This window comes from Ailuropoda melanoleuca, chromosome 6 (genome assembly GCF_002007445.2).
Source record: "Ailuropoda melanoleuca isolate Jingjing chromosome 6, ASM200744v2, whole genome shotgun sequence".
NCBI classification, from domain to species: Eukaryota; Metazoa; Chordata; class Mammalia; order Carnivora; family Ursidae; genus Ailuropoda; species Ailuropoda melanoleuca.
The window spans coordinates 46,151,911-46,176,219 of record NC_048223.1 but is presented as its reverse complement, the minus strand read 5'-3'; the positions used below and the strand labels follow the sequence as shown (position 1 = coordinate 46,176,219).

At 40.9% G+C, this 24,309-nt stretch overlaps 1 protein-coding gene and 1 long non-coding RNA gene across 6 annotated transcripts in view; both read right to left on the bottom strand.

The window, feature by feature from the left end:
• Positions 1-18,479, bottom strand: part of ZWINT (ZW10 interacting kinetochore protein) — a 34,727-nt gene extending 16,248 nt beyond the window's left edge. For 4 of the 5 annotated variants that reach the window (XR_004626063.1, XM_011231443.3, XM_034662365.1 and 1 more), the window contains exons 1-8: positions 18,381-18,479; positions 17,679-17,769; positions 17,407-17,530; positions 17,137-17,303; positions 16,986-17,042; positions 16,308-16,450; positions 16,075-16,234; positions 15,860-15,982 (exon numbers count right to left, since the gene is read on the bottom strand). Coding sequence is in view for 4 of the 5 variants with exons in the window: in XM_011231443.3 (XP_011229745.2) it covers positions 15,905-15,982; positions 16,075-16,234; positions 16,308-16,450; positions 16,986-17,042; positions 17,137-17,303; positions 17,407-17,530; positions 17,679-17,769; positions 18,381-18,421 (861 nt within the window). In the remaining variant the exon portion in view is untranslated. The other variant, XM_034662366.1, reaches the window with a different exon arrangement.
• A 2,847-nt stretch (positions 18,480-21,326) lies between these two features.
• Positions 21,327-24,309, bottom strand: part of LOC109490428 — a 22,520-nt gene continuing 19,537 nt past the window's right edge. The window contains exon 3 of the long non-coding RNA XR_002143765.1: positions 21,327-21,358. This is a non-coding gene — a long non-coding RNA (uncharacterized LOC109490428). The remainder of the gene's footprint in view (positions 21,359-24,309) is intronic.

The following is a 24,309-nucleotide window of genomic DNA, read 5'->3' as shown; positions in this document are numbered from 1 at the left end:
TTCACGATTGGAATAAATGACTCCTTAAAAAATAACTGTAAAGAAAATTAAATTATAAAGAGAAAATAATACCTGCCTTCATAGTTTAGATCTTATGTAAATGTATATATATTTTAAAAATATGATACTCAAGATACCTAGCTAGAAAAAACAGAACACAACATTAAACGGCTTTATAACTTAGGTTTTCAAACAAAAATTAAATATTGTGACATGTCTGATAGAAAATATCATTTCGTGGAAGAGTCACTTAACAAAGATATTTCCTGTAAGTGACACCCTAGTGACTGGGAACTAAGTTCTAGAGATACATAAACCACAAGGCAAAGGCCAACACCCTGTCACTGGTCGGAGGAGTGATGTTCGAGGCAGCTATCCAGGCTGCAGCAGGTGGGACCCATTTCTTCCCAGCAGCACCTGGATTTCTGAGGAGGAACCCGTGACTGCGGGGTCAGAGAGCAAAGGGAAGGAGACAGTCGAGAATACCAAGCAGGCTTTCTGCTGTCTGCTTCAGGACTTCAGCAGGACCGCCTATGGACCTCTGGATATGCCCCACTTAATGCCACGCCAGGCAGTGGCACCCCAAAGCCCCGGCTGCCAAGCCCACAACACCCCCCACTCTGCCACCAGCCAAGTACATCCACAAGAGCCAGCTGTTACAGGAGAAACCACAAACAAGCTACAGTGCCACCTTCCAAAATAAAAAAGAAAGGCTTCTAATGGCCAGCCCGTGGAATTATAAGATCCAAAGTAAACACAAAACCTTAACCAGGGAAGGTGACTTACTTGCATGTCTTCAAACACCATACACAATCAAAGAAATATGGCATCACAAAAAGAAAATAATTCTCCAGCAACCGAACTCAAAGGCACAGAACACTGCACTCTTACTGATAAAGAATTCAGAAAACTCAGAAAGGTCATTCAGTGAACTCAGGAACAAAATTAATGAACACAGTAGTTCTTTACCAAAGAGATTAAAATTATAAGGAAGAAACAAACAAATACTAGAACTGAAGAATTCAGTAAATGGGATGGAGGATGAAGCATCAGTAACCGGGCAGACCAGATGAAAAGGAGAATAAGTGACTTGGAAGATAGGAATAGAGAAACAGTTCAGTTTGATGAGGAGGGAAAATTAAGATTTTAAATAGTGAAGAAACCCAGCAAGAGCTATCAGTTTTGGTCAAAAAGGCGTATATAAGAGTAACTGGTATACTAGAAGAAGAAAAGGGGGAAAAGGGGACAGTCTACTTAATGAAATAATAGCTGGGAATTCCCAAACCTGGGAAGAAATTGGTACGAGTCCACAAAATGACTACAACAGCCTATCATCTCAATGCAAAAACATATTTTCCAGAACACATTATAACAAAACTGTGAAAAATCAACGATAAAGAATCTTACAGGCAGCCAGGGAAAGGAAAGTAACCTTGCAAAGGAACCCTATTAGGCTATCAGCAGATTTCTCAGCAGAAACTCTGCAGGCTTGGCAAGAGTAGAATGACATATTCAAAGTGTTGAAAGATGAAGACCGTCAGTCAAATATACTTTGCCTGGCAAAACTATCCTTCAGATATGAAGGAGAAAAAAAGGCTTTCCCAGATAAACAAAAGCTAAAGCAAGCTTACTACCACAAGGCTTGATTTGCAAGAAATGCTAAAAGAAGTTCTTCGAGCTATAATGAAAAGATTTTAATCAGTGACACAAAAACACACTCCACTCTGCTATAGAATTAGAAAACTGTAACTCCATATTAGAACAGCACTGTTACCACTTAACTACAGTATAAAGGTTAAAGGAAGAGTATTAAAAGTTACAGCTACTATAATTTGTTAACAAATTCACAGCATTAAATCAGTGAAGTGTGACATTAAAAACATAAAAGGGGAGGAGTAAAAGGGTGGAGCTTTTATACAGGAATGAAGAGAAGCTCCTTTCAGCATAAAATAACCTGTTTTATCTCCGAGATGTTTTACATAAACCTCATGGTAACCACAAAGCAAAAATCTAGACTAGATTCACAGAACATCAAAAAAAAAAAAGGGGGGGGGGGGGGTAGGGACACTGAGCAAATCACCATGAAAAATAACCAGAAAGCAAACAATAAGTTGGCAGTTGCAAGTCCTTACGTATCAATAATCACTCTAAAGTAAGTGGACTCAATTATCCAATCAAAAGGTGCAGAGTGCGGTGATGGGTAGTAAGGAGGGCACGTATTGCATGGTGCACTGGGTGTTATATGCAACTAATGAAGCATCGAACTTTACATCGGAATCCGGGGATGTACTGTATGGTGACTAACATAATATAATAAAAAATCATTAAAAAAAAAAAAAAAGGTGCAGAGTGACCCAATGGATTAAAAAACCAACCAACCAAACAAACAAACGAAAAACAAGAACAGAGTATATGTTGCCTACAGAGACTCATTTCAACTCTCAGCACACATTGGCTCAAAATGAAGAGATAGAAGAAGATATTCCACGCAAGTAGAAATCTAAGAAAAGCAAAGGTAGCCATACTTATATCAGAGAAAATAGATGTCAAGTCAGAAACAGTAACAAGAGACAAAGAAGGCTGTCATAGAATAATAAAGCGTTCGATAAATCAAGAAGATAAAACAATCGGAAATACATATGCACTCACCATTGGGATACCTAAATACAGTAAGCAAATACTAACAGGTATGAAGGGGAAAAACAGACACAAAAATACCAGTAAACATCAGTGTCCCACTGTCAGCAATGGACAGATGATCCAGACAGAAAATCAACACCAGAACTGAACTACATCTTAGACCAAATGGCTTAACTGACATATATACATCATTCCGTCCAACAGCAGCAAAATACACATTCTCCTCAAGTGCACATGGAACATTCTCTAGGATAGATCCTATGATAGGACACAAAACAAATCTCAGTAATTTTAAGGAGACTGAAATTATACCAAGGTTCTTTTCTGACCACAATGGTATGAACAAGGAATCAATAAGAGAAAAGAGGAGGAGTGTGTGGCTGGCTCAGTCAGTGGAGTGTGCGACCCTTGATGTGGGTGTTGTGGAGCCTATTTTAAAAAAAATAAGTTGTGTTTTTTTTTTTTTTAAATAAGAGAAAAAGTGAAAATTCTACGAATATGTGGAAACTCAGCAACACACTTCTGAATACCCACTGGATCAAAGGAACAATCAAAAGGGAAATAAAAAATTATCTTGAAACAAAGGAAAATGGAAATATATCAAATTCTATGGGATGCTGCAAAAGCAGTTCTGAGAAGAAGGTTTATAGTGATAAATGCATATATTAAGTATTTAGAAAGATCTCAAATAAAAAAACCTGATTTTGTACCTCACGGAACTAGAAAAAGAAGAACAAATTAAGTCCAAAGTTAGGAGAAGGAAGATAATAACGACAGGAGAAGGAAGATAATAATAATCACAGCAGAAGTAAATAGAGACCAGAAAAACAATGGAAAGGATCGATTAAATTAAGAGCTGGTTTTTCAAAAAGATAAAACTAACAAACCTTTTGCTAGACTAATTAAAAAAGAGAGAAGACTCAAATAAATAAAATTAGAAATCAACTGATACTACAGAAATACAAAGGCTCTTAAAAGACTATTATAAACAATTATATGCAACAACAACAACAAAAACAACACAAACACCAAGTGTTCTTGAACTATTCCAAAAAAATTAAAGAGGAAGGGAATACCTCCAATTTCATTCTATGATGCCAATATTACCATGTAACCAAAGCCAGAAAAGAACACAAGAAAGTAAGATTATAGACCAAATCCCTGATGAATATAGATGCAAAAATTGTCAACAAAATATTGGCAAACCAAATTCAAGAACACATTAAAAAAATTCCAGAACACACTAAAATACATAATAATGATCATACACCATGACCAAGTGGGATTTATCCCTGGGATGCAAGAATGGGTCAAATATACACAAATCAATAAATGTAATATAGCACATTAACAGAATGAAAGATTAAAAAATAACATGATCATCACAATAGATGATAAAAGTGCATTTGACAAAATGCAGGATCCTTTCCTGATAAAACCCTCAACCCTCGGAAAGAACACAACTCAACATAATAAAGGCCGTATACAATAAATCCATAACTAACATTTTACTCAACATAGAATTTGAAAGCTTTTCCTTTAAGATCAAGAAAAAGACAAGGACGCTCACTCTCACCCCTCTCACTCCATATAGTAGTGGAAGCCCTACCTAGAGCATTCAGTCAAGACAAATAAGGCATCCAAATTGGAAAGGAAGAAGTAAAACTGCCATTACTTGTAGATGATTTGATTCTGTATATACACAATCCCTAAGACTACCAAAAAACTGTTGGAACTTCCGGAAAATTGCAGGATTTAAAATCAGTATATGACGAGCAGTTGCATTTCTATATACTAATGATGTAATATCCAAAAATGAAATAAAAACTATCCTATTTACAATAGCTTCAAAAACAATAAAATACCAACGAATAAATTTAATCAAGGGAGCAAAAGATCTGTACATTGAAAAGTATAAGACCTTGCCAAAAGAAGCCGAAGAAGACACAAACTAACGGAAAGACATCTTGTGTTCATGGATTGAAAGAATAGTTACAATGTCCGTACTACCCAAAGCCATCTATAGAGCCAATGCAATCCCCATCAAAATTCCAACTGCTTCAAAGAAACTAAAAAAAAAAACAAAAACAAAAAAAAAATCTAAAATTTGTACAGAACCAAAAAAGACCCTGGATAGACAAAGCAACGCTGGGAAAGAACAAAGCTGGAGGGATCACACTTCCTGACTATACTACAAGCCATGGTAATAAAAACAATATGCTACAAGCAAAAGAATAGACACACAGACCAAGGGAACAGACCACAGAGCTCAGAATTAAACTTCCACATATACTGTCAACTAATATTCCACAAGGGGCCAAGAACACTCAATGGCGAAAGAATAGCCTCTAATAAATGGTGCTGAAAACACTGAAAAAACATATGCAGAACAAAGAAATTGGACCACTATCTTTTTTTTAATAACAATTTTTTATTATGTTAGTCACCATACAGTACATCCTTAGTTTCTGATGTAGTGTTCCATGGTTCATTATTTGCATATAACACCCAGTGCTCCATGCAGAAATTGGACCACTATCTTACAGAACTCACAGAAACTAACCCAAAATGTATCAAGATTGAAATATAACACCTGAACCACAAAACTAGAAAAAAATGTAGGGAAGAAGCTCTTTCACATTGGATTTGGCCATGAGTTTTTGGAGATGATACTAAAAGCACAAATGCCGAACAAAAACAAAAATCAGCAAATGGAATACATAAAACTTAAAAGTTTCTTCATAGCAAAAGAAAGAAGTAACAAAATGAAAAGGCAAGCTACAGAAGGAAAGAACATTTTTGCAAACCAAATATATATAACAGGGGTTAATATCCAAAATATATAAAGAATTCAGACAACTCAAAACAAACAAAAACAAACAACATGATAAGAAAAAAAGGGGGGGGCAGAGTAACTGAGCAGACATTTCTCCAAAGAAGACATACAAACTGCAAACAGGTACATGAACAAATGCTCAACATCACTCATCATCAGGGAAAGGCAAATCAAAACCACAATGAGATACCACCTCACACCTGTTAGATTGGCTAGAATCAAGAAGAGAGAACAAGTATATCAAGAATGTGGAGAAAAGGGGACACTTCCCACTGTTGGTGGAAATGTGTATTGGTTCAGCCAATATGTAAAACAATACAAAGGTTCCTCAAAAAATTAAAAACATATCTACTATATGACCCAGCAACTCCATTTCTGCGTATATGCCCAAAGGAAATGAAAACAACATATCAAAGACATAGCGGAACTCCCATGTTCATTGCAGCATTACGCACAATAGCCAAGATATGGAAAAAACCTAAATGTTCATCATTGGAGGAACTGATAAAGAAGATGTGATGCATATACATTATGTTATATATATTATCCATATGCATGGTATATATTCAAGTAATACACATATATTATACATATTATCCAGCCATGTGAAAGAAGACCATCTTGCCATTGGAGACAACATAGATGGACCTTGAGCAATTATACTAAATGAGGTAAGAGAAAGGCAAGTAATATGTGGTATACTTACATGCGTAATCTAAAAAAGCCAAACTCATGAAAATACAACACAATGGTGATTACCAAAGGATGAGGGGTGGGAAAATAGGACTGACATTGCTTAGGGGACAAACTTGCAAGGAGTAGTAAATAAGCTCTAGAGATCTAATGCACAGTGTAATGAACACAGACAAGACTGTAGGATTACCATCAAACTTGCTAAGAGACTAATACTTAATTATTCTAACCACTAAAAGAAATGATAATTAAATAATGTGGCAGGTGCTAATTAGGGTACCTCTACACTACAATGGCAATCACAGAACAATACATCAACTATCAAATTAACATGTTTTACACCTTAAATTTATGCAATGCTACATGTCAAATATATTTTTATTAAAAAATGGAAAAGTGACACGTAGGTGCTCAGAAAGGTTTGTTAAGCGCATCATCAATACATATTAACAGGAAAAATTATCGGGAGTCAGTACAATTCTGAATCTGCATGTAATTTTCAACTTAGTCCCAAAATACAAAGGAGCACCTTATATGAATATGACTGGGTATGTATGTGTACGTTCACACACACGTGCGTGCACACACACACACACACAAAATTTCAGAAAAAGAACAAACAAGGCAAGAAATTTACCAGAAACTGTAAACCTTGTAAGGAAATCCTCACTACCATCTGCCAGACCTGTTGAAGCGAGACAAGGTGACTGCTAAATTACAGGTAGACTCACACCAGTAAACTGTTGTAGAATATCCGAAAGCAAACAAAATCCATTTCATTACTTAGACAGAAAACAAAACTTTTTCCGTGAGGCACATGGAACCCCATAGTTTTAGTCATTCTCCTATACAAAACATACACAATGTATAACAATGATTATCAGAATTACCCGAGTATCTACCAGCCCTTCCTTTTTGTTGTTACAAAGGTCACATTTGTTTCACCACCTATTTCTTCAGACCGCCACCACTCCAACAGAGTTAATTAGTGAATCAATTCCTGAAAATTTGAGATGGGATAGAGCTACAGGGAAGGGGTAAAACAGAAAATCTCTTCTTATGATCACAACCAAACTTTTTTTTTTAATCCAATGCATTTTCTCTTACTCTTTTTCAAAAGAGTAAGAACAGCCTGTTGCTAGCACCAAGGGTGACACGCGCGCCTCACAAAAGCTCCTCTTATCTCTACATTCCAGTATCTCTGAATACTGTGCAACGTTAATTCTTAAAACTAAAGTTACTATGATAGTTATAGGGTATTGTCTCACAACCATACTCATTTTGCAAATTGATGGAAGTCGGTCACCGTCCTTTATAATAAACATTTTAAATTATGGCTGAGTTTTTCCCCCCTATTTTCAACCGTTAGTCCCTAAAACCTTGATAAGCAGAATATTACTCAGGCACAAGGATTCTGCATTGTTGAAAATGCTTTCCAACATCCTAGAAAGTCACGAGCCTTCAGTGACTCACACCAAAAAGCAGTGAGCTGAGTGGAAAGGCAATTCATCAGTTTCTAGTTGGTTCACACTGGTTCTGATGGGTAACTACCACCATCCAAGAATACTAGTGTCACTGAAATGCTTTAGTGATGGCTTTGGTGGGCATAACATGTGTTTACTCAAAATTGGGATCACTGTATTCTACCCATTTTTTTTTAAGATTTTATTTACTTAAAAGAGAGAAAGATCACAGAGGGAGGGTGAAGCAGACTCCCCACTGAACAGGGAGTCCAATGTGGGACTCAAACTCAGCACCCTAGAACCATGACCTGAGCCGAAGGCAGAGCTTAACCGACTGAGTCACCCAGGCGCCCTGAGAATTAGTTTAACAGATACTTCCTTCCTGTCTTCAAATTTAAACTCAGATTTTCTTTATCATTTTTTTTCTTTTTTCTTTTCTCTTTTACTTTTTTAATTCTCCAAACTTATGTTCAGCAAATAGCTGACATTAAATAAATGATGAAATCAGCCTCTGGATAATTTCATTTGTTTGAAATTGCGCTCAAGGGGCAGCTCTTTGGGAAATCTTTCCTGAACATAACCCGATGAACGTTTACGAAGTCCTTTCAAAGTATGAAGGCACTGGTGTATATTCATATGTGGATGAAAGTTACGCATGTTCCTGAACAGAGGAATGAGGAGCACCAATAGTGAACAGCAGGATCTGGAACTGAGAGGAGCAGCCTAATTCCTTCCTCCTTCGGATCTGCATGCTCTCTGCCCGTTTTATGCATGTGTGTTTTTAGGACTGAGCTTGTCTCTCATGTTTGGTGATGGTGCACAAAGCGGCGTCTCAGTTGTCATCGGGAGCAGAGGCTCCAAACGCGGAACTGCACACCCTCCCAGCAATCTGCTGTCCTCATGGAGTGACCCAACCAAACCACCAGAAATAACGCCAAACTGCACTACATACATTACTTTAAATTCCTCTTTTATTTCTAGAGCATCCGGGCCAGGTAATCCAGACCTTACAGATATGGAGAGGGTGGACTGGCCTCTGCCCCTTACAAGTACTTTCCCTCAAAGCCACATAAAGCATAACTTCTTCTCCACCAATAAGTTACACGAAAAACTTGAAAATTTAATATACCTACTTTTTAAACTTGTATTTTGATTAATGAAACTGATATGCTTACTGTTTATGATTGGTTTTTAAGATTAGACCTGAAGTTTCTGTGACACAATTTTAAAACACTGAGAATCTATACATAATTTAAACTCATTCATTCTTTCATAAACAAGCCCTACTTTGATGACTCCAACTCACATTAGTTTTTTCTATCATTTTCTATAGTATGGTATAAATAGAACAAATTCTTGTGCACTGGATTACATATACATACACACACTTATGTATTTTTTCTTGATTTATTTCTTTTATAATATTTATGATAATCTCTTATTTCCAATAGTCTGGTCATCCTCTGAAAGCACAGTTCTGGGTTTACCCTTTTTTTCTATTTCAAAACACTTATTTTAGGCATGAAGTAATCAATCCATTTAAATAATTATCAACTCCTTCACTGGGGTTTAATAACTAAAAAATGCAAGATGAAATGAATCATTCATGCCTTGGATAGGTTTGTTTGCTAAAATCCATCCGACAATTTAAAATTTAGAAATACATGGGAATATGGTATCCAACATCTAATTTTTGTATACTGCAGAGGACCATGAAGATTAACAAGGCTTTTTTTTATAACTATGTCAACAGTTACATAAAGTCAATTTAACAACATAAATAAAAGAATGTACACTCCCCCAAAAACTGTTTAAAAAGGCCTGAAACAAACATAAAAGATGTTAATTCCTGAGACTAGACCTAATGCCTAGGTTACCCTACATTTCAAGAACAAAGTATATCAAGACCCAAACACTAAATTTCTCAGAGCCCAGTGTTCAAAGTAGCCAAAAGGCCATTTAAAGACTAGGCTGGGAATAATAATGAAATTAGTTTATTTAATTTCACACTCTGTATTTCAAAATGTATACATAATTGCCTCAAAGAAGACACATGCAAATTGCAATACAAAAAGTTGCATAAATTGTGTAAGATAGGAATGGGGTATATTAACCATAGATCCTAGAATGGTTACCATAGCTTTCTTTTATTATCATATAATTTATTATAGAACACATACATTTTATATTATTCTTTTATTCTAGAATACCTTTCTTTTCACAGTAGGGTAGAATATTCAAAGTAAAACCTTAGTTTTACAAATTTTAACATTGTAAAGAAAGAAAGAGAGGGATTAACTTTGCTGAAACTATCCAAGTGTTAACAAGAATATTTTCCTGGCAGAAATAAGTCACATAAAAATAGAATTCAATAAAGAATTTCAGTATGGTACCTTGGAAAGGAAAATAGTGAAAGAACATTAAAGCAATATTAAAATAATGCCAAACCTTGTGCTTTTGAAAAAATAGAAATAAAGTCTTTGAGAAATACTAATGAAAAAGAAAGAAAATCTTCAAACAGAATGAAAAAGAGGAGGGACGGAAAGAACATTAAAATATATCTTTAAACATTTTTTTCTAAATGTTGTATCCACAAGTGACTGACAGAGGTAAACACAAATCCTCTCAACTCTGTAACCAGCCAAAAGAATTCTCAACAAATGAGTTCAGTCAAAATGGACCATGCAAAGCAACAGGGAGTGTATGTAATAAAGGATCCAGGCCCGCAAAGATGGAGATATGAACTTTTCCAACACAGATGACAAAAGGCCTATATATGTTGTATAAAGGTGAGAAAACATAAGATCAAAACGCAGGCCAGATTAACAACAAAAACCTTAATAATGCAGACTGGGGTCCTACTATATCTGCTTGAAAATGAAGAACGAAAATTAAGAAACGAATGATGAAACAATAGATTAGTAACATACAGTTAACAAAATAAAGGAAAGCATCTAAATGCATTCTAGAGAGAAAAAAATTATAAATATAAAAGAAAATTTATGTAACATGAAGCACAAAGTTAGAAAATCTAACTGATGTCTAACGGATGTGGAAGCAGCTTGTAAAGAAGAGGTAAGACCATTTTTTAAACGGGCTGAAAAAACTCCAGAACTGTTGAAAGACTGGCAATTTCAGATTTAGCAAGCCCAACTGCAGCAGAATGAATTAATAAATGAAGGAACCAGGCGTATAAGAGCTTTTAACAGGCAGCTGACTTCTATCAGCAAAGTGAAAGCCAGATAATCATGGTACAAGATCTTCAATGTTTTAAATGAGAGTACCTGTCTACTAAGCCTTCTCTACATAATAAAAACATCTTTTAAGAATGAGAATAAAAGGGGTGCCTGGGTGGCTCAGTCCTTAAGTGTCTGCCTCTGGCTCAGGGCGTGATCCCAGTGTTCTGGGATGAAGCCCCACATCAGGCTCCTCCTCTGGGAGCCTGCTTCTTCCTCTCCCACTCCCCCTGCTTGTGTTCCCTCTNGGAAAGACTGGCAATTTCAGATTTAGCAAGCCCAACTGCAAGCAGAATGAATTAATAAATGAAGGAACCAGGCGTATAAGAGCTTTTAACAGGCAGCTGACTTCTATCAGCANTGAAAGACTGGCAATTTCAGATTTAGCAAGCCCAACTGCAGCAGAATGAATTAATAAATGAAGGAACCAGGCGTATAAGAGCTTTTAACAGGCAGCTGACTTCTATCAGCAAAGTGAAAGCCAGATAATCATGGTACAAGATCTTCAATGTTTTAAATGAGAGTACCTGTCTACTAAGCCTTCTCTACATAATAAAAACATCTTTTAAGAATGAGAATAAAAGGGGTGCCTGGGTGGCTCAGTCCTTAAGTGTCTGCCTCTGGCTCAGGGCGTGATCCCAGTGTTCTGGGATGAAGCCCCACATCAGGCTCCTCCTCTGGGAGCCTGCTTCTTCCTCTCCCACTCCCCCTGCTTGTGTTCCCTCTCTCACTGGCTGTCTGTCAACTAAATAAATAAAATCTTTNTTTTAAAAAATCTTAAAAAAAAATGAGAATAAAAGGGACGCCTGGGTCACAAAGTCGGTTAAGCATTTGCCTTCCGCNTTTTTAAAAATCTTAAAAAAAAATGAGAATAAAAGGGACGCCTGGGTCACAAAGTCGGTTAAGCATTTGCCTTCCGCTCAGGTCATGATCTCAGCCACGGTCCTGGGATTGCCCCGGCATGGGCTCCCTGATCAGCAGGGCGTCTGTTTCTCCCTCCCCCTCTCCCTCTACCACTCCTCCTGCTTGTGCTCTCTCGCTCACCCTCTCTCAAATAAATAACATCTTTAAAAAAGAAAAAAAAGAATGAGAATAAAATAAAAACATTTCATAGTAAGAAATAGTGAAGTGTTACACAGCCTCCAGACCCTAACCAAGAAAGGCTGATACATGTATTTCAGGTGGGGACATTATCCCATAGGAAAGCTCTAACCTGCAAAAATCAAGCAGGCAAAAAAATCAAAGTAAATGAGTGAACATGAACAAAACACTGTAGAGAACAGGAAGTCTGATTTGCGAGAACAGAATAGGCTAGAAGTAACAAACTGGACAAAAATATCTTACTAGTTCAGAGTATCGTCAATGGTCAAGTCTTCTAAGCTTCAGTACCTGTTTAAGAAGATCGAGACTCGTTGCACTTCACTGTAGACTTTATTAACTATTAAAGCTAAACTGGGATAATAATCAGGGAAGAACTTCAGAAGATAAAAGAAATGAGAAATGATAAAAAATAAACAAAACCAAAGGCAAAAAAGGAATATACAAAAAACAAGGGAGAGTGAATGAAAAATCTGACACAAATACAAAATCTTAGGGATAAAAATTATGAAACTGAATCTTTTAAAACTGTCTTTTAAATGTGGTATAAAAGCGAAAAACATAAGGATAAAGAAAGGTTGGAACGCAAAAGACTGTAGGAGAGACGTAGCAGGTGAGGGATCAACAAGGGAGATGGCTAGGTTTTACTGAATTCATCGGATCTCAAGCCCAGAGATGAGGGAGGCCACGACATGACTGTCAAGTTCTGTTTGGAAGAAAGACTCATGTGTAAACGTATTGTGCCTTCAACAAGTAGCCACAGAGCACGTAAAACAAACTTTACCAGAACCGTGAGGAAAAATAGATCCACTGTCATACTTGGAGACCTGAACACATTCCTCAGAAGGTGATAAGCAGAAAACAAAAAATTAAGCGTACAGAAGATTAAGCAAAAATGTAACGCATAATCTAACAGACATACAGAAAACACCACACATGACAATTTCAAAACATTCTTTTCAAATCCACGAGAAACAAAAAAGAGAGAGACCACATTCATGGCTGTAACTGCTCTCTTCACCAAATTTCAAAGTTTTTATTATATAGATGACATTCTCTGACTCAATTAGAATAAACTTAGAAAGATTATCTTCTCACAGAGTAGAAAATTTCAAAATTATTTTTCTAAGGAACTCATAAGTAATTATAATGGGAAAGAAAAAATTCTATGAATTGAATGACCATGAAAATACTTAAAGAAAACCAGAAAAAATGTATAGCCTTACATGTTTATTTGAGAAAACAAATCAGGAACCAAATACACAAGTTTACCAACCGATACAAATTAAAAGTTTACCCAAAAAAGTACATCTCCTTCACCAAAAAACAGAAAGTAGGAGATGGCTAGGACAGGACTACAAATCGATGAGTCAGAACAGACATACAACACTGGATCACAAAAGCCAATCTCTGACTCTTTCAGTATTTGAAACTGAATAAACATCCGAAAGTAGGTCAAAGAGAAAATCAGGTAAGGCACAAAAATATCAGGAGTCTAACATTAGGCCATCCTACAACAGGCTGCAGACATTAAAAGGATAAAAAAACAAAAAATCATCACAACTTTATACCAATAAGCTTAAAAAATTAGAAATGAACAATTCTTAGAAATACATGACAGTAGCTAGGAAATACAAGATTAAAACTAGGAAAAAAAGCAAAACAGTATTTCATAACAAGAAAAAAATTTTTTTAAAGGAAAACATTATTCTTGTGGAAATCAGAGTTTTTCTGTAATTGGACTAAGCCTACCGTCCCTTTTATCAAGGACACTTCCGGTCCTGACTAGTGTCCACCCCTCCCTGCACCTCGCTGGTCTGTGTTCCTCAGTCAGATAGAAAAGAGGAACAGGAGATGCTTAGCAGGCAGCAAGGCCTTCGGCATGCGCTGGCTTTATGTAAGAGACCGTGATTTCCCAGGGGGAGGCTCCCACCTTGCACACAGGTGCTTGGTGCAAGAACAGTGAACAAGAACAGTGTTTAGGGGAACCTAAAGGAGGACAGAGCAGCTAGAAGCTGAGATCCAGCTCCTATCTGAAAATAAATCCCAATTCCTGAGCTTGTCAGTGCAGAGCACCAACGCCATGGACCACACTGGCCAAAAAACACTCGAGTATCTCCTCCTCTTTGGTCTCATGCGTGCACTGACTCATCCATACACCTTGACAGAAAGCTGGTTCCCAGAACTTCCTCAGAGGTCTAAGTCTGACTACTGGGCATCTGCCCAGTCTCTTCCCCTGTCCCGACGTGGAGCATCTCAGGACATTATCCTTGACCTGCACCTGCAGGGCTCCAGGGAGTATCTTCCCATCCCTGGTGACTCTCTGTCAGCCACCATGTGTGCAAGGACATGGTGAGTCCACACCAGCCCAGCCCATACCCCAGCACCCCCTAGTAGATCCCCCTTCCTCAGGGTGGATATTCCTGCTCTCCCCTGCGTACCGTAAAAATTTCAGGGTTTCCACAACTACAAAAATAAACCAGGATGTAGGGGAGGGGAGCCAACCCAGCAGGAAGAAAAGGATGAGACTACTCTGTGGGCTGCTAGAAGGCTACATTCAGGACCACGTGTGAGGAGGTGGGTGGGCAGACGGAGGGAGCCTCTCCAGCTGTTTGTGTGCCCCCTAGAGAAGTAGCCTCAATCCTTACAGACCCCTTACTCTGTTGTGACGGAGGCTTCAAAGACCTGTGATATCTGTCCCACTTCATACCTAAACAATGGGGCCAACATATTAAAAAAAAATTAGAACACACAGGACCTCAGAAAAGTAGAGCAAATAACCAGACTGAGCAAGGACCTCAATTTCCACCTTCGAGAAAGCATCCCAGTCGGAGACACAGCAGAGACCAGGGTCTCTTGAAACTCTCTCGCCAAAAACAAAGCCCTGATGTCTCTTTCTCAGAGATGCTTGGGTCTTGCTCACACATGATGGTCCTGTTCTCAGCTGGAGAATGGGTTTCCCACTCCAGCTGTCGCTTGTCTCCCTCCCTCTCTCTCTCTCTCTCTCTCTTCGCAAGCAGTCCCACACTCCCAATCAGGGAGGTAATCTCTCCTACATGGCTGTGCCCCCACCGTTCCTGAACCCAGCAAGACACACGGAGGAGCGGAGGCGAAAAAACACAGAACACACACACACACACACACACACACACACACACACGAGGGTCTCTTTGTTACTATTGCTCTAAATTTACCATACTGTTGTTTTAGTTTGTTTTCCCATGTTTACCACACTCTGCAATCAGGTATTGACCTGTTTACTTGTTCATGCTCATTATGTTCCCCACAGTCAAAGACTAGTCAGACAAGCCTGCTGCTGTAGCTCCAGTTCATAGCAAGGGGCCTGGCACAAAGCACGAATTCAATCAATATTTGGGTCAGCAATTAAAATTATCTTCCCGTATCTAACCACCTGCACAAAGCATTCTCCTCCTCCCTGAATTAATAAGCTCAGCATGTTTGATTCATATGGATTTGGACGAGCAACCCCAGAGGCTCCAGGCCAGGACCCCCTTCCCATCTGCACCCTTTCTATTCACACCAGTTCCAGCACCTGTCATATTGTTGGCTTCAAGTGTGCCTCTTCCCACCAACATAGAAACAGAAAAGAGATAAATGAGAGCTCTAAGGCTTTTAATCAACAGAATCCAGAGCCCACCCCATAGAGGTCATGGTCAGAAACCAGGCTACACTCAGTTTCTAGTCCATCCTGCAATAAGGGTGGGGCCAAGGGGTTCGGGAAGATAGAGAGGAATCAGCCCAGGGCAGGCTGGGCACAGGATGTGGGGATAAGCTTCAGGCATAGATAAATCCTTGCTCCTTCCCACCTCCCATCCCCTCTGTGAAAACAGAGCTCAGAGACAGAGACCAGAGGTCCTTCCCTCCTTCCGTACCTGCAGTCCAGGGACACAAAGGCCTGAGCTGGAGGCTGACGTGCTCTAGGTTCCTTTTCCATGTTGCTGTCCCTCAGGAAGCCCAGGCGAGCTCGCATCTCCAGCAGGCTGTGGGCCATCACCCTTGGGGACGGAGACATGGTATGGGGGATGGGTGAGGCCTACCTCCAGCTTCTTTCTCTTCCTCCCTGGCCCCTGGCCAATCTCTCATTTACCTTGGACGGTCCACTCCTGTCCTTCCCTATGGTATCCCCAGGGTTCTGCTTCTGGGGTTTATCCTCAGGAAGATCCAGCCTTTGTGGTAGCTCTGTCTCTGCCTCCGGGAACGGCAGCTGACCCTGCAGTGTGTGTAGCAGCTGGAGGAAGGTCTGGTGCCTGGAAGGAAGAGGTGGGATGTAAAGGAAGGAAACCGGACCACTCTGGGTCTGCACCCCACTCTCAGCCTCACCTCTGAAGTGTGTCCTGCTTCTGCCCCGCCTGCTGCTGCAGGCTTCCAAGTTCCTGAGATAGCCGCTCAAGCTCCTGCTGAGTTCCTCTCTGCCGCTGCCTCACCTCTGCAGAAGCTTCTGCCAGATGCTGCAGATGCTTCTCCTACCAGGAATGAGAATGCAAACATGGCTCCTCAGATGCGCAGGTCTTACAACCATTCTCTTAACCTCCCCAGGCTACACCCAACCTGTGGCCCAGACCCACAGACAGAAAGAGGGACCCTACCCACTTTAGGCAAAACGAGGGGCCTAAAGAAAAAGTAAGGGTCACAATGAGCTATTCCAGTGTGAAGCATTCTGGAGAAAAGAGGCACAAATATGATAATGCTTCTTTAGTTTGCTATGTGCCACTTGTCCACTTAAGCACTTGCTCTACTAACTACTTCATCAACTGAACTCTATACGGTAGGTGCTAATAGTGCCTCCACGTCACAGACAAGACACAGAAGCACAGGAAGTGAGAAGTCTGACCAAAGTCGCAACACGGGAAGTGGTGATGCTGCATTTAAGCCCATGTTGGCACTTGTGCTGTAATGCCTCACAAGAGAAGAGGGGGATAAGTCCTCCAAGCAGAGGATTTAGCCCATGCAATGGCATGGCAGTGGGGAAGGGAGATTTTCCTAGGGGTGTGGACCCACCTGTTGCAGCTGCCACTGCTTCTGGGCTGTTCTCAGTCTCTCCATGGCCACTTGCTTCTGCAGGGAAGCAAAGGAGAGGAGAAGGGTTTTTCTGGTTGGATTCTGGGAGGCAGCCAGTGGGTCCAGCCCAGCATAGCTCAGCCTAGCTCACCTTGGCCTGGAGCTGTTCCAGGGCTCCCTGGAGCTGCACTCGCTTCCTCTGGGCCTCCTCCATCATGGGCAAGGCCTGGGTCAGGGCACCTGTGATGGCTTCCACATACTCTTGGTAGGTGGCCTTCAGCTCTTTCCACTGCTCCTTGGCTGCAAGCGCCTTCTGCCCTGAAAGGAGCCACCAACACCAGGGACTCCACCTTCCCATCAGCCAAAGAGCTGACCAGACTGACATCCCCTTCTTTCCCCATCCCACCCCCTGCCTACTCACGGCTGATGTCTTCAGAAGCCAAAGGGTCTAGTTCTTGGACAACGTCCTCCTGAGCTAAGAAGTTCTGAAGGAAGTCTACCACCTGAAGCTGGCTGCAGAGCAGCTTGTCCTTCTTTCGGGAGTCCTGTTCGGAGAGCAGGCAGAGGCAGGGAACATCATTACCTGTGTGCGCTGCAGGCTGAGACTGCCTTCCAGGGTTCTCACCATCTGCACTACCCACAAGCTCCAGGAGAGGAACAAGGAGAGGCCCCAGCTGCCCATCCTGCACATACCATCACAAACTCCGCCAGGATCTGGGCTGGCAGTTCTGCCTCTTCTTGCCGGCCGATTGGCTCCAGGATGTCTGCCAGCTTGTCCAGGGCCCTGAGGGGCAAGAAGACAAGGGAAACGGGAGACTCCTGGGGTGCTAGTCCTGGCCAACTGGAGTGCACAGACACACACAGACCGGATCAATGCTGAGTCCTGCCCTGACCTGACCGGCAGGCCCGCAGGGCTGTCTGGGAGCAGGAACGGCGTGTGTATAAAGGCAATATGCCCTGAGTAAAGCTAAGGAGAGCAAGGGGAGTCAGAAACACACAGGGACAGGAAAATAAGGGGCCCTACTATGACGGGCAGCGGGGAGTCCCAGGCAGAGAGCAGGGTCTGCACAGTCGAGGAGGATGGTCCAGGCTCTCCGGGTCCTTCCCCGCTGGGGGCTGCAGTGCCCCCACAGGGGTGGGGGAGTGTGCGTGGACGCAGGGTACACAAACGCTAAATGACCCTCCCACACGCTTCCTGCGTGGACGCCGCTACCAGCGAGGGGACGTGCAGCTGCGCGGAGACACGCCGGGGTGTGCGCGCGCGGGGAAAACGAAGTCCTTCCCGCAGTCGCCGCGGCCAGCACAGCGGGTTTGCCGGGACCACTGGGGGTCCGCGGGGTGCCCCAGGGTCCTGCAGAGTCCTCCCCGCCCGCCCCCTGCTGGCACCTAGCTTACTCTAGCACTGGGGCTCGCGGCCCGACCTCCGCCCCTTCCATCCCTGCGGGCGGCGGGCGTCTGTTCTTCCGCACCAAGCCCGCAGTGCCCTTTGGATTCGCCGCGGCTGCGCGCCCGGGCAGGCGATTGGCTGCAGGGCCAGTGGGTGGGAACCAAGGGCCAGCGTGCACTCTGATTGGCAAGCGCGGACGAGCGGTTGGAACGCTAGATGTTTGGCGCCGGCGCGGTCGTGGCTGGGCGTGACCGGCGCGCCGTAGTTCTGCGCCTGCGCGCTGCCCATAGGCTGAGCCGGAGCCTGGAGGCGTGGCGTGGGCCAGGTTCGCGGAGTGCAGCTGGTTCCCGTTTCGCAGGACACAGACCGAGAACAAGTCCCTGAGTTCGGGTTTTAGGAGAGACTCTGGGCATTGAGTTCACTTAAAAAATTATGTTGTGGTAGAGGGAGAATACTGGGTGTGCTTCCCCAGACGCTTGGCATCCGTAGGAAAGAACAGGGCTCCTGCAAGCTCAGGGAGCCAGTGATGCCAGCGCCAGAGCGCGTCGCTTTCTGTCGTGTCCAGGGGGTCCGTCTCCTTGCGCCCACAGGTGCCTCCCCGCCACTCCGGGGTCTGCCCACCAGCCGGAGGCTGGAGCCTGCCCGCCCCGCCCACCGACCAGGCCGGGGATCCGCCCGCCAGCCGGGGTCCGCCCACCGGCCGGGCGCCCGCATACTGACTAGGCCGGTCTCAGCCGCGGAGCGCCGCGGAGAACCTATTTCGCTGGCCGTGTAGGGTCGGTTGAGTGCGGGGCGCCTTGGGCCCCAGGGGTCTACCCGGAAAGGGCTTAGGGAACCAGGAGACGCGGAGAGGCAGGAGCCGTGACTGGCTCCTCCTGTCTGGCCGAAAGCTGCACCAGCTGGGGGCCCTGGGTGGAGCGCTTAGACAGATGTGCCTCCGAGGTGGGGAGCAGGTAGCCCGAGACTTGTCGCCCCTCTAATTACACTTAACAGCTCAGACTGTGAACAAATCATCTAAAAATGTGACTGACCAAAGCGCAATGATATTTACAGAAACAGAAACATGCCCAGCAGCCGTTAACATACGATTTACCATGCCTGGCATCCAATTAAAAACCACCAAGTTTATTAAAAAAAAAAAAAAAAAGGAGGAAAAGATAACCCATAATGAGAAGAAAAAAAAATCACTGATCAGAACAGAAATTAATGTTAGAATCAAAAGGCAAGGATATTAAAAACAGTTATGTTCAAAAAAATAAGCAGAGTTACAATAAAAAGTATAATAAAAGCTGAGGAAGTGCAGAAAGTGGAATGTTGATGTGGCTGATGGCAATATAAAATGATGCATCTGCTTTGGGAAACAGCAGTTCCTCAAAATGTTATACACAGAGTGACCATATGGACCCCAATTCCACTTCTATGTATATATCCAAGAGAAATGAAGCATGTTCGCAAAACCCTTGTACACAACTGTCCATAGCAGCGTTATTTACAAGGGCCAAAAAGTAGAAGCAACCTCAATGTCCATCAGCAGGTGAACTGGAAAACAAAATCTACATCCCTTCAATGGGTTATTTTTCACTAAGAACAGAGAATGAGGTGTACATGCTTAATCATAGATGAACCTTGAAAACATGTGCCAAGTGAAAGAAACCGGTCACAAAAGACCATGCTGAATGATCCCCGTTTATAGGAAATATCCAGATTAGGCAAATCTAAAGAATGAGGAAGTAGACTAGTGTTTGTCCAGGGCTGGGATGGGGGTGGGGGTGCTGGGGCAGAGGAGGGAGGTGGCTAGGGTATGTAGAGGGTCTGCAAAGGGACATGGGGTTTCTTGTAGGGGGTAAATTAAAATGTTATAAAATTAGATTATGGAGAGGTTACACAATTGTATACAAAAAGCCATTCAATTTAAGCTTTAAATGGGTCTCCATAAAGCTCTTTAAAAAGTTAATCAGAGATATGAAATATATAATAAAGACCTAAATCAAACTTGTACAGGTGAAAACTACAATGTGATAGATGAAAATAGGACAGTAGCAGATTAAACATTACATAAAGAAAAAACGAAATTGAAGACTTTGGCTTAGAAACTAACATGAATTATAGAAAATTGAAACAAAATGAAATAAGAACAAAATATTAAGCTGTGGGACAGTTTGTAACAGCTTAATATACTTACAAATGTAGTCTCTAAGGGGGGAAAGAGGACAAAAACTAAGTAATACGACCAAAGATTTTAAAATTTGATGAAAACTGTAAATTCACATATCCAAGAAACTCAGTAAAACCCAAGCACAAGAAACATGAAGAAAACTATACCAAGAGCTACATAATTATATGGCTTGAAACCATTGATAGGAGAAAATCTTTTTATTTTTTTATTCTTGAAAGCAGCTTGGGCAGGGGCAGGGGGCACAGAAGGGGAACGTTATATACAAAGAAACAAAAATAAGGATTATAGTAACTTTCTTATTGCAAACAATGAAGAAGCACCAACGGTGAAGCAACATCTGTAAAGTACTGCTAGAAAATTAATTAATTAATTAAATGTACTGTTACAGGAAACAAAGCTTCCAGAAAATGAAGATTAACTAAAGACACATTCAGACATACAAAAGCTGAAAGAATTTATCATTAGCAAATCCACACTACAAGAAATGAGAAAGAAGTCTCTTAGGCAGAAGGAAATGACATTAGATTGAAATCTGAATGTATACAAAGAAATGAACAGCACCAGAAATCGTAACTATATGAATAAAAATGTGTCTTTTTTTAACACTTAAATCTTTTCTTAAAAGATAATGAATTACAGGGGTGCCTGGGTGGCTCAGTTGGTTAAGCGTCTGCATTTGGTTCAGGTCATGATCTCGGGTCCTGGGATCGAGTTCTGCATGAGGCTCCCTGCTCAGTGGGATGTCTGCTTCTCCCTCTGCCCCTCCTCCTCATTTGTGCTCTCTCCTTCTCTCTCTCAAATAAGTAAAATCTTTAAAAAAAAAAAAAGATAATGAACTACATTAATAAAAATAGCAGTAATGTGGGATTTATAACATGCAAAAGTAAAATGTAGTTCAAAAAAAGGGTGGGGGGGAAGAAATAGAAGTAAATTACACATCGTTGTCATTTATGGAAAGCTGCATATCAGGTGAAAGTAGATTCTGGTAAAATAAAGCTGTGGACTATAACTCTTTAAGAGGTGGTGCTGATACCCCCCAGGTGGCCACCAGTGAGTCACTCTTATATAATCTTTTTCTATGAAACCTAGAATTTTTTTCTAAACGATAGAATATAGTATTGGTGGTGGGGTATCGATTTGTTGATTAGGCTACATTAGGCAAAACATGTCACTGCGATGATATCATTTCACAGCATCTCGATCTGCAGCAAACCAGAGAGGGAGCTCTCTTGGTGGCCTTGAAAGAGCAAACAGCCCTATCAGAGCTGCCGGCAGCAAGGATCACAGGGGCTCTAGGACCAGAAAATAGATTCTAGCCTATGGCTAGTATGATGGGGGCCCTCCTTGGAAGCGATTCTTCCCTAATTGAGCTTCTGGAAAAGAATCCTCCCAGGTTAACATCTTGATTGCCACCTTATAAGACCCTGAAAAGAATGCAAAAATCCTGTCCTACAGAAACTGCCTGAAATCCTGACCCATGGAAACCGTGAGATAACAAATGAGTGTTTTTTTTAAGACACTGCATTTTGATGATTTGTATTGCAGCAACAGAAAACTAATACAAGCAACTTCTAAAATAAGAAAGTAGTTACAGCTAATAAGCCAATAAAATAGATAAAATAAAATCTAAGTAATATGAACAAATCCAAAAGAAGCAGGAAAAGGGAAGAAGGAGGAAAAGAAGAGATGAGGGAAATAAAAAAAAAATAGCAAAGTGACAGACTTTAAGCCTAATTATATGAATAGTGACATTAAGTGTGAGTGCCTTAAATACACAAAAGGCAGAGATTATCAGATTGGATCTAAAAGCAAAACAATTACATTAAGAGATGCACCAGGGGCACCTGGGTGTTGCAGTTAAATGTCCAACTCTTGGTTTTGGCTCAGGTTATGATCTCAGGGTCCTGGGATGAACACATTCAGCATGGAGTCACTTCATTCTCTCTCTCTCAACCTCTGCCTCTCTCCACACTTGCATGTGCTCTCTCTCTTTCTTTCCAAAATAAATAATCTTAAAAAAAAAAAAAAGAAATGCACTAAATATAAAGATAAATAGATACAAGTAAAAGGGTGGGAAAAATTGTCATGCTAATGCTAATTACAAGAATGTTGGGTTGGTTATTTTAGTATGTATGTGTATATTCAGAGCAAAAAATACTACCAGAAATAAAGAAGATGATTTCATAATGATCAAGTGGTCAGTTCATCATGTGATCTTAATAATAATAGATGTTTATTCACAGCAAATCAGAGACCATCAAAATATATGAATCAAAAACTGGCTGATTTGAAAAGAGAAATATATCTATAGTTACAGTTGGGATTGCAGTAAGCAATTTACAATATTTGATAGAATACTACACAAAACAGCAGAATATTCTTTCTTTCCCGGTGCACACCAAACGATCAAACAAGCCTGCATTATGGGTCATAAAATGCATCTTAATAAATACAAGTGACAAATGAATAGAACCATACAAAGTATGTTTTATGTCTGTAAAGAATCCAAATAATTTTCTCTACATGTTTTAAAAATGATTATTTACTCTCATGGGGCAGTCTTTTTTTATTTTTTTTTTAAATCACGTTAACTCTTTAACTTTCCTTAGCTTTCTGCTCAAAATCCTTCACCTGTAAGCCTAGATCAAGCCTCTTTATTATCGGTTCACAAAACTGTGGACTTTTTAATGCTGATTGCAGTTGCATTTTTACATTTGATTATGCAATTATTAGGATGATATCTTTCTCCTTTTCTAATCAGCAAATTCAATGAGGGCATGAGTTGGATATATTTTTGCTCATTATCAATGGTAAGCAATTAATAATAATTTGTTATATGCATATTATAAGAGAGGCAGCTTTATGCAAGGTCTTAATAGGCCATTTTAAGGATGCTGGTTTTATCTTAAGAGTAATTACAAGTTATTGAAGGTTTCTTGGTTATTAGGTGGCAAGTCATATTTCAGTATAATAAAATTAAACCTAAATTCTGAGTGAAAAAAATAAACTGGGAAGTGATACTATTCCAGAAGTCTTAGTAAAAGATGAGAACGTTTTTGGAGTGTATGATTCTGTTTGTGAAGTGGCAGTGGAGATAGAAATAACTTGATGTATTTGGATGGAATAATCCACAGGTGTTATGATTGAGTGGATCTCAATATACTGAAGTTGCCAAACTGTGTATCAAACGTGGGCTTAGATTTCTGACTATGCAACTGGGTGAATTATGTTGCAATTTCTTAGAATAATGATTTCTGGAAGAGAATCCTGTTTGGGGAATGTCAGGAAAAGATCCTTGACTTGTGTCTGTTGATCTTCTAGGTGTTTTGGCTGACCAAGTGGTTATTTTTAAGATGCATGAACAAGTAGGTTTAGCACGTGGAAGAAGGGCAGAACGGGAAATATGCATTTCCTAGTTATAACTATATGGGCAACTGAAGCCATGGTTGATAGTATGTAGTGAAAAAGGAGAGATGGCTGGAACCAATACAGTTGAGTAACTCTGATGTCTTATGGATTTATGAAGAAAGGATGGCTTTTAATAAGAGAGAAAAGTCTACAGTGATTAAAAAACAAAAAACAGGGGCTCCTGGGTGGCACAGCAGTTAAGCGTCTGCCTTCGGCTCAGGGCGTGATCCCGGTGTTATGGGATCGAGCCCCACATCAGGCTCCTCCGCTATGAGCCTGCTTCTTCCTCTCCCACTCCCCATGCTTGTGTTCCCTCTCTCACTGGCTGTCTCTATCTCTGTCAAATAAATAAA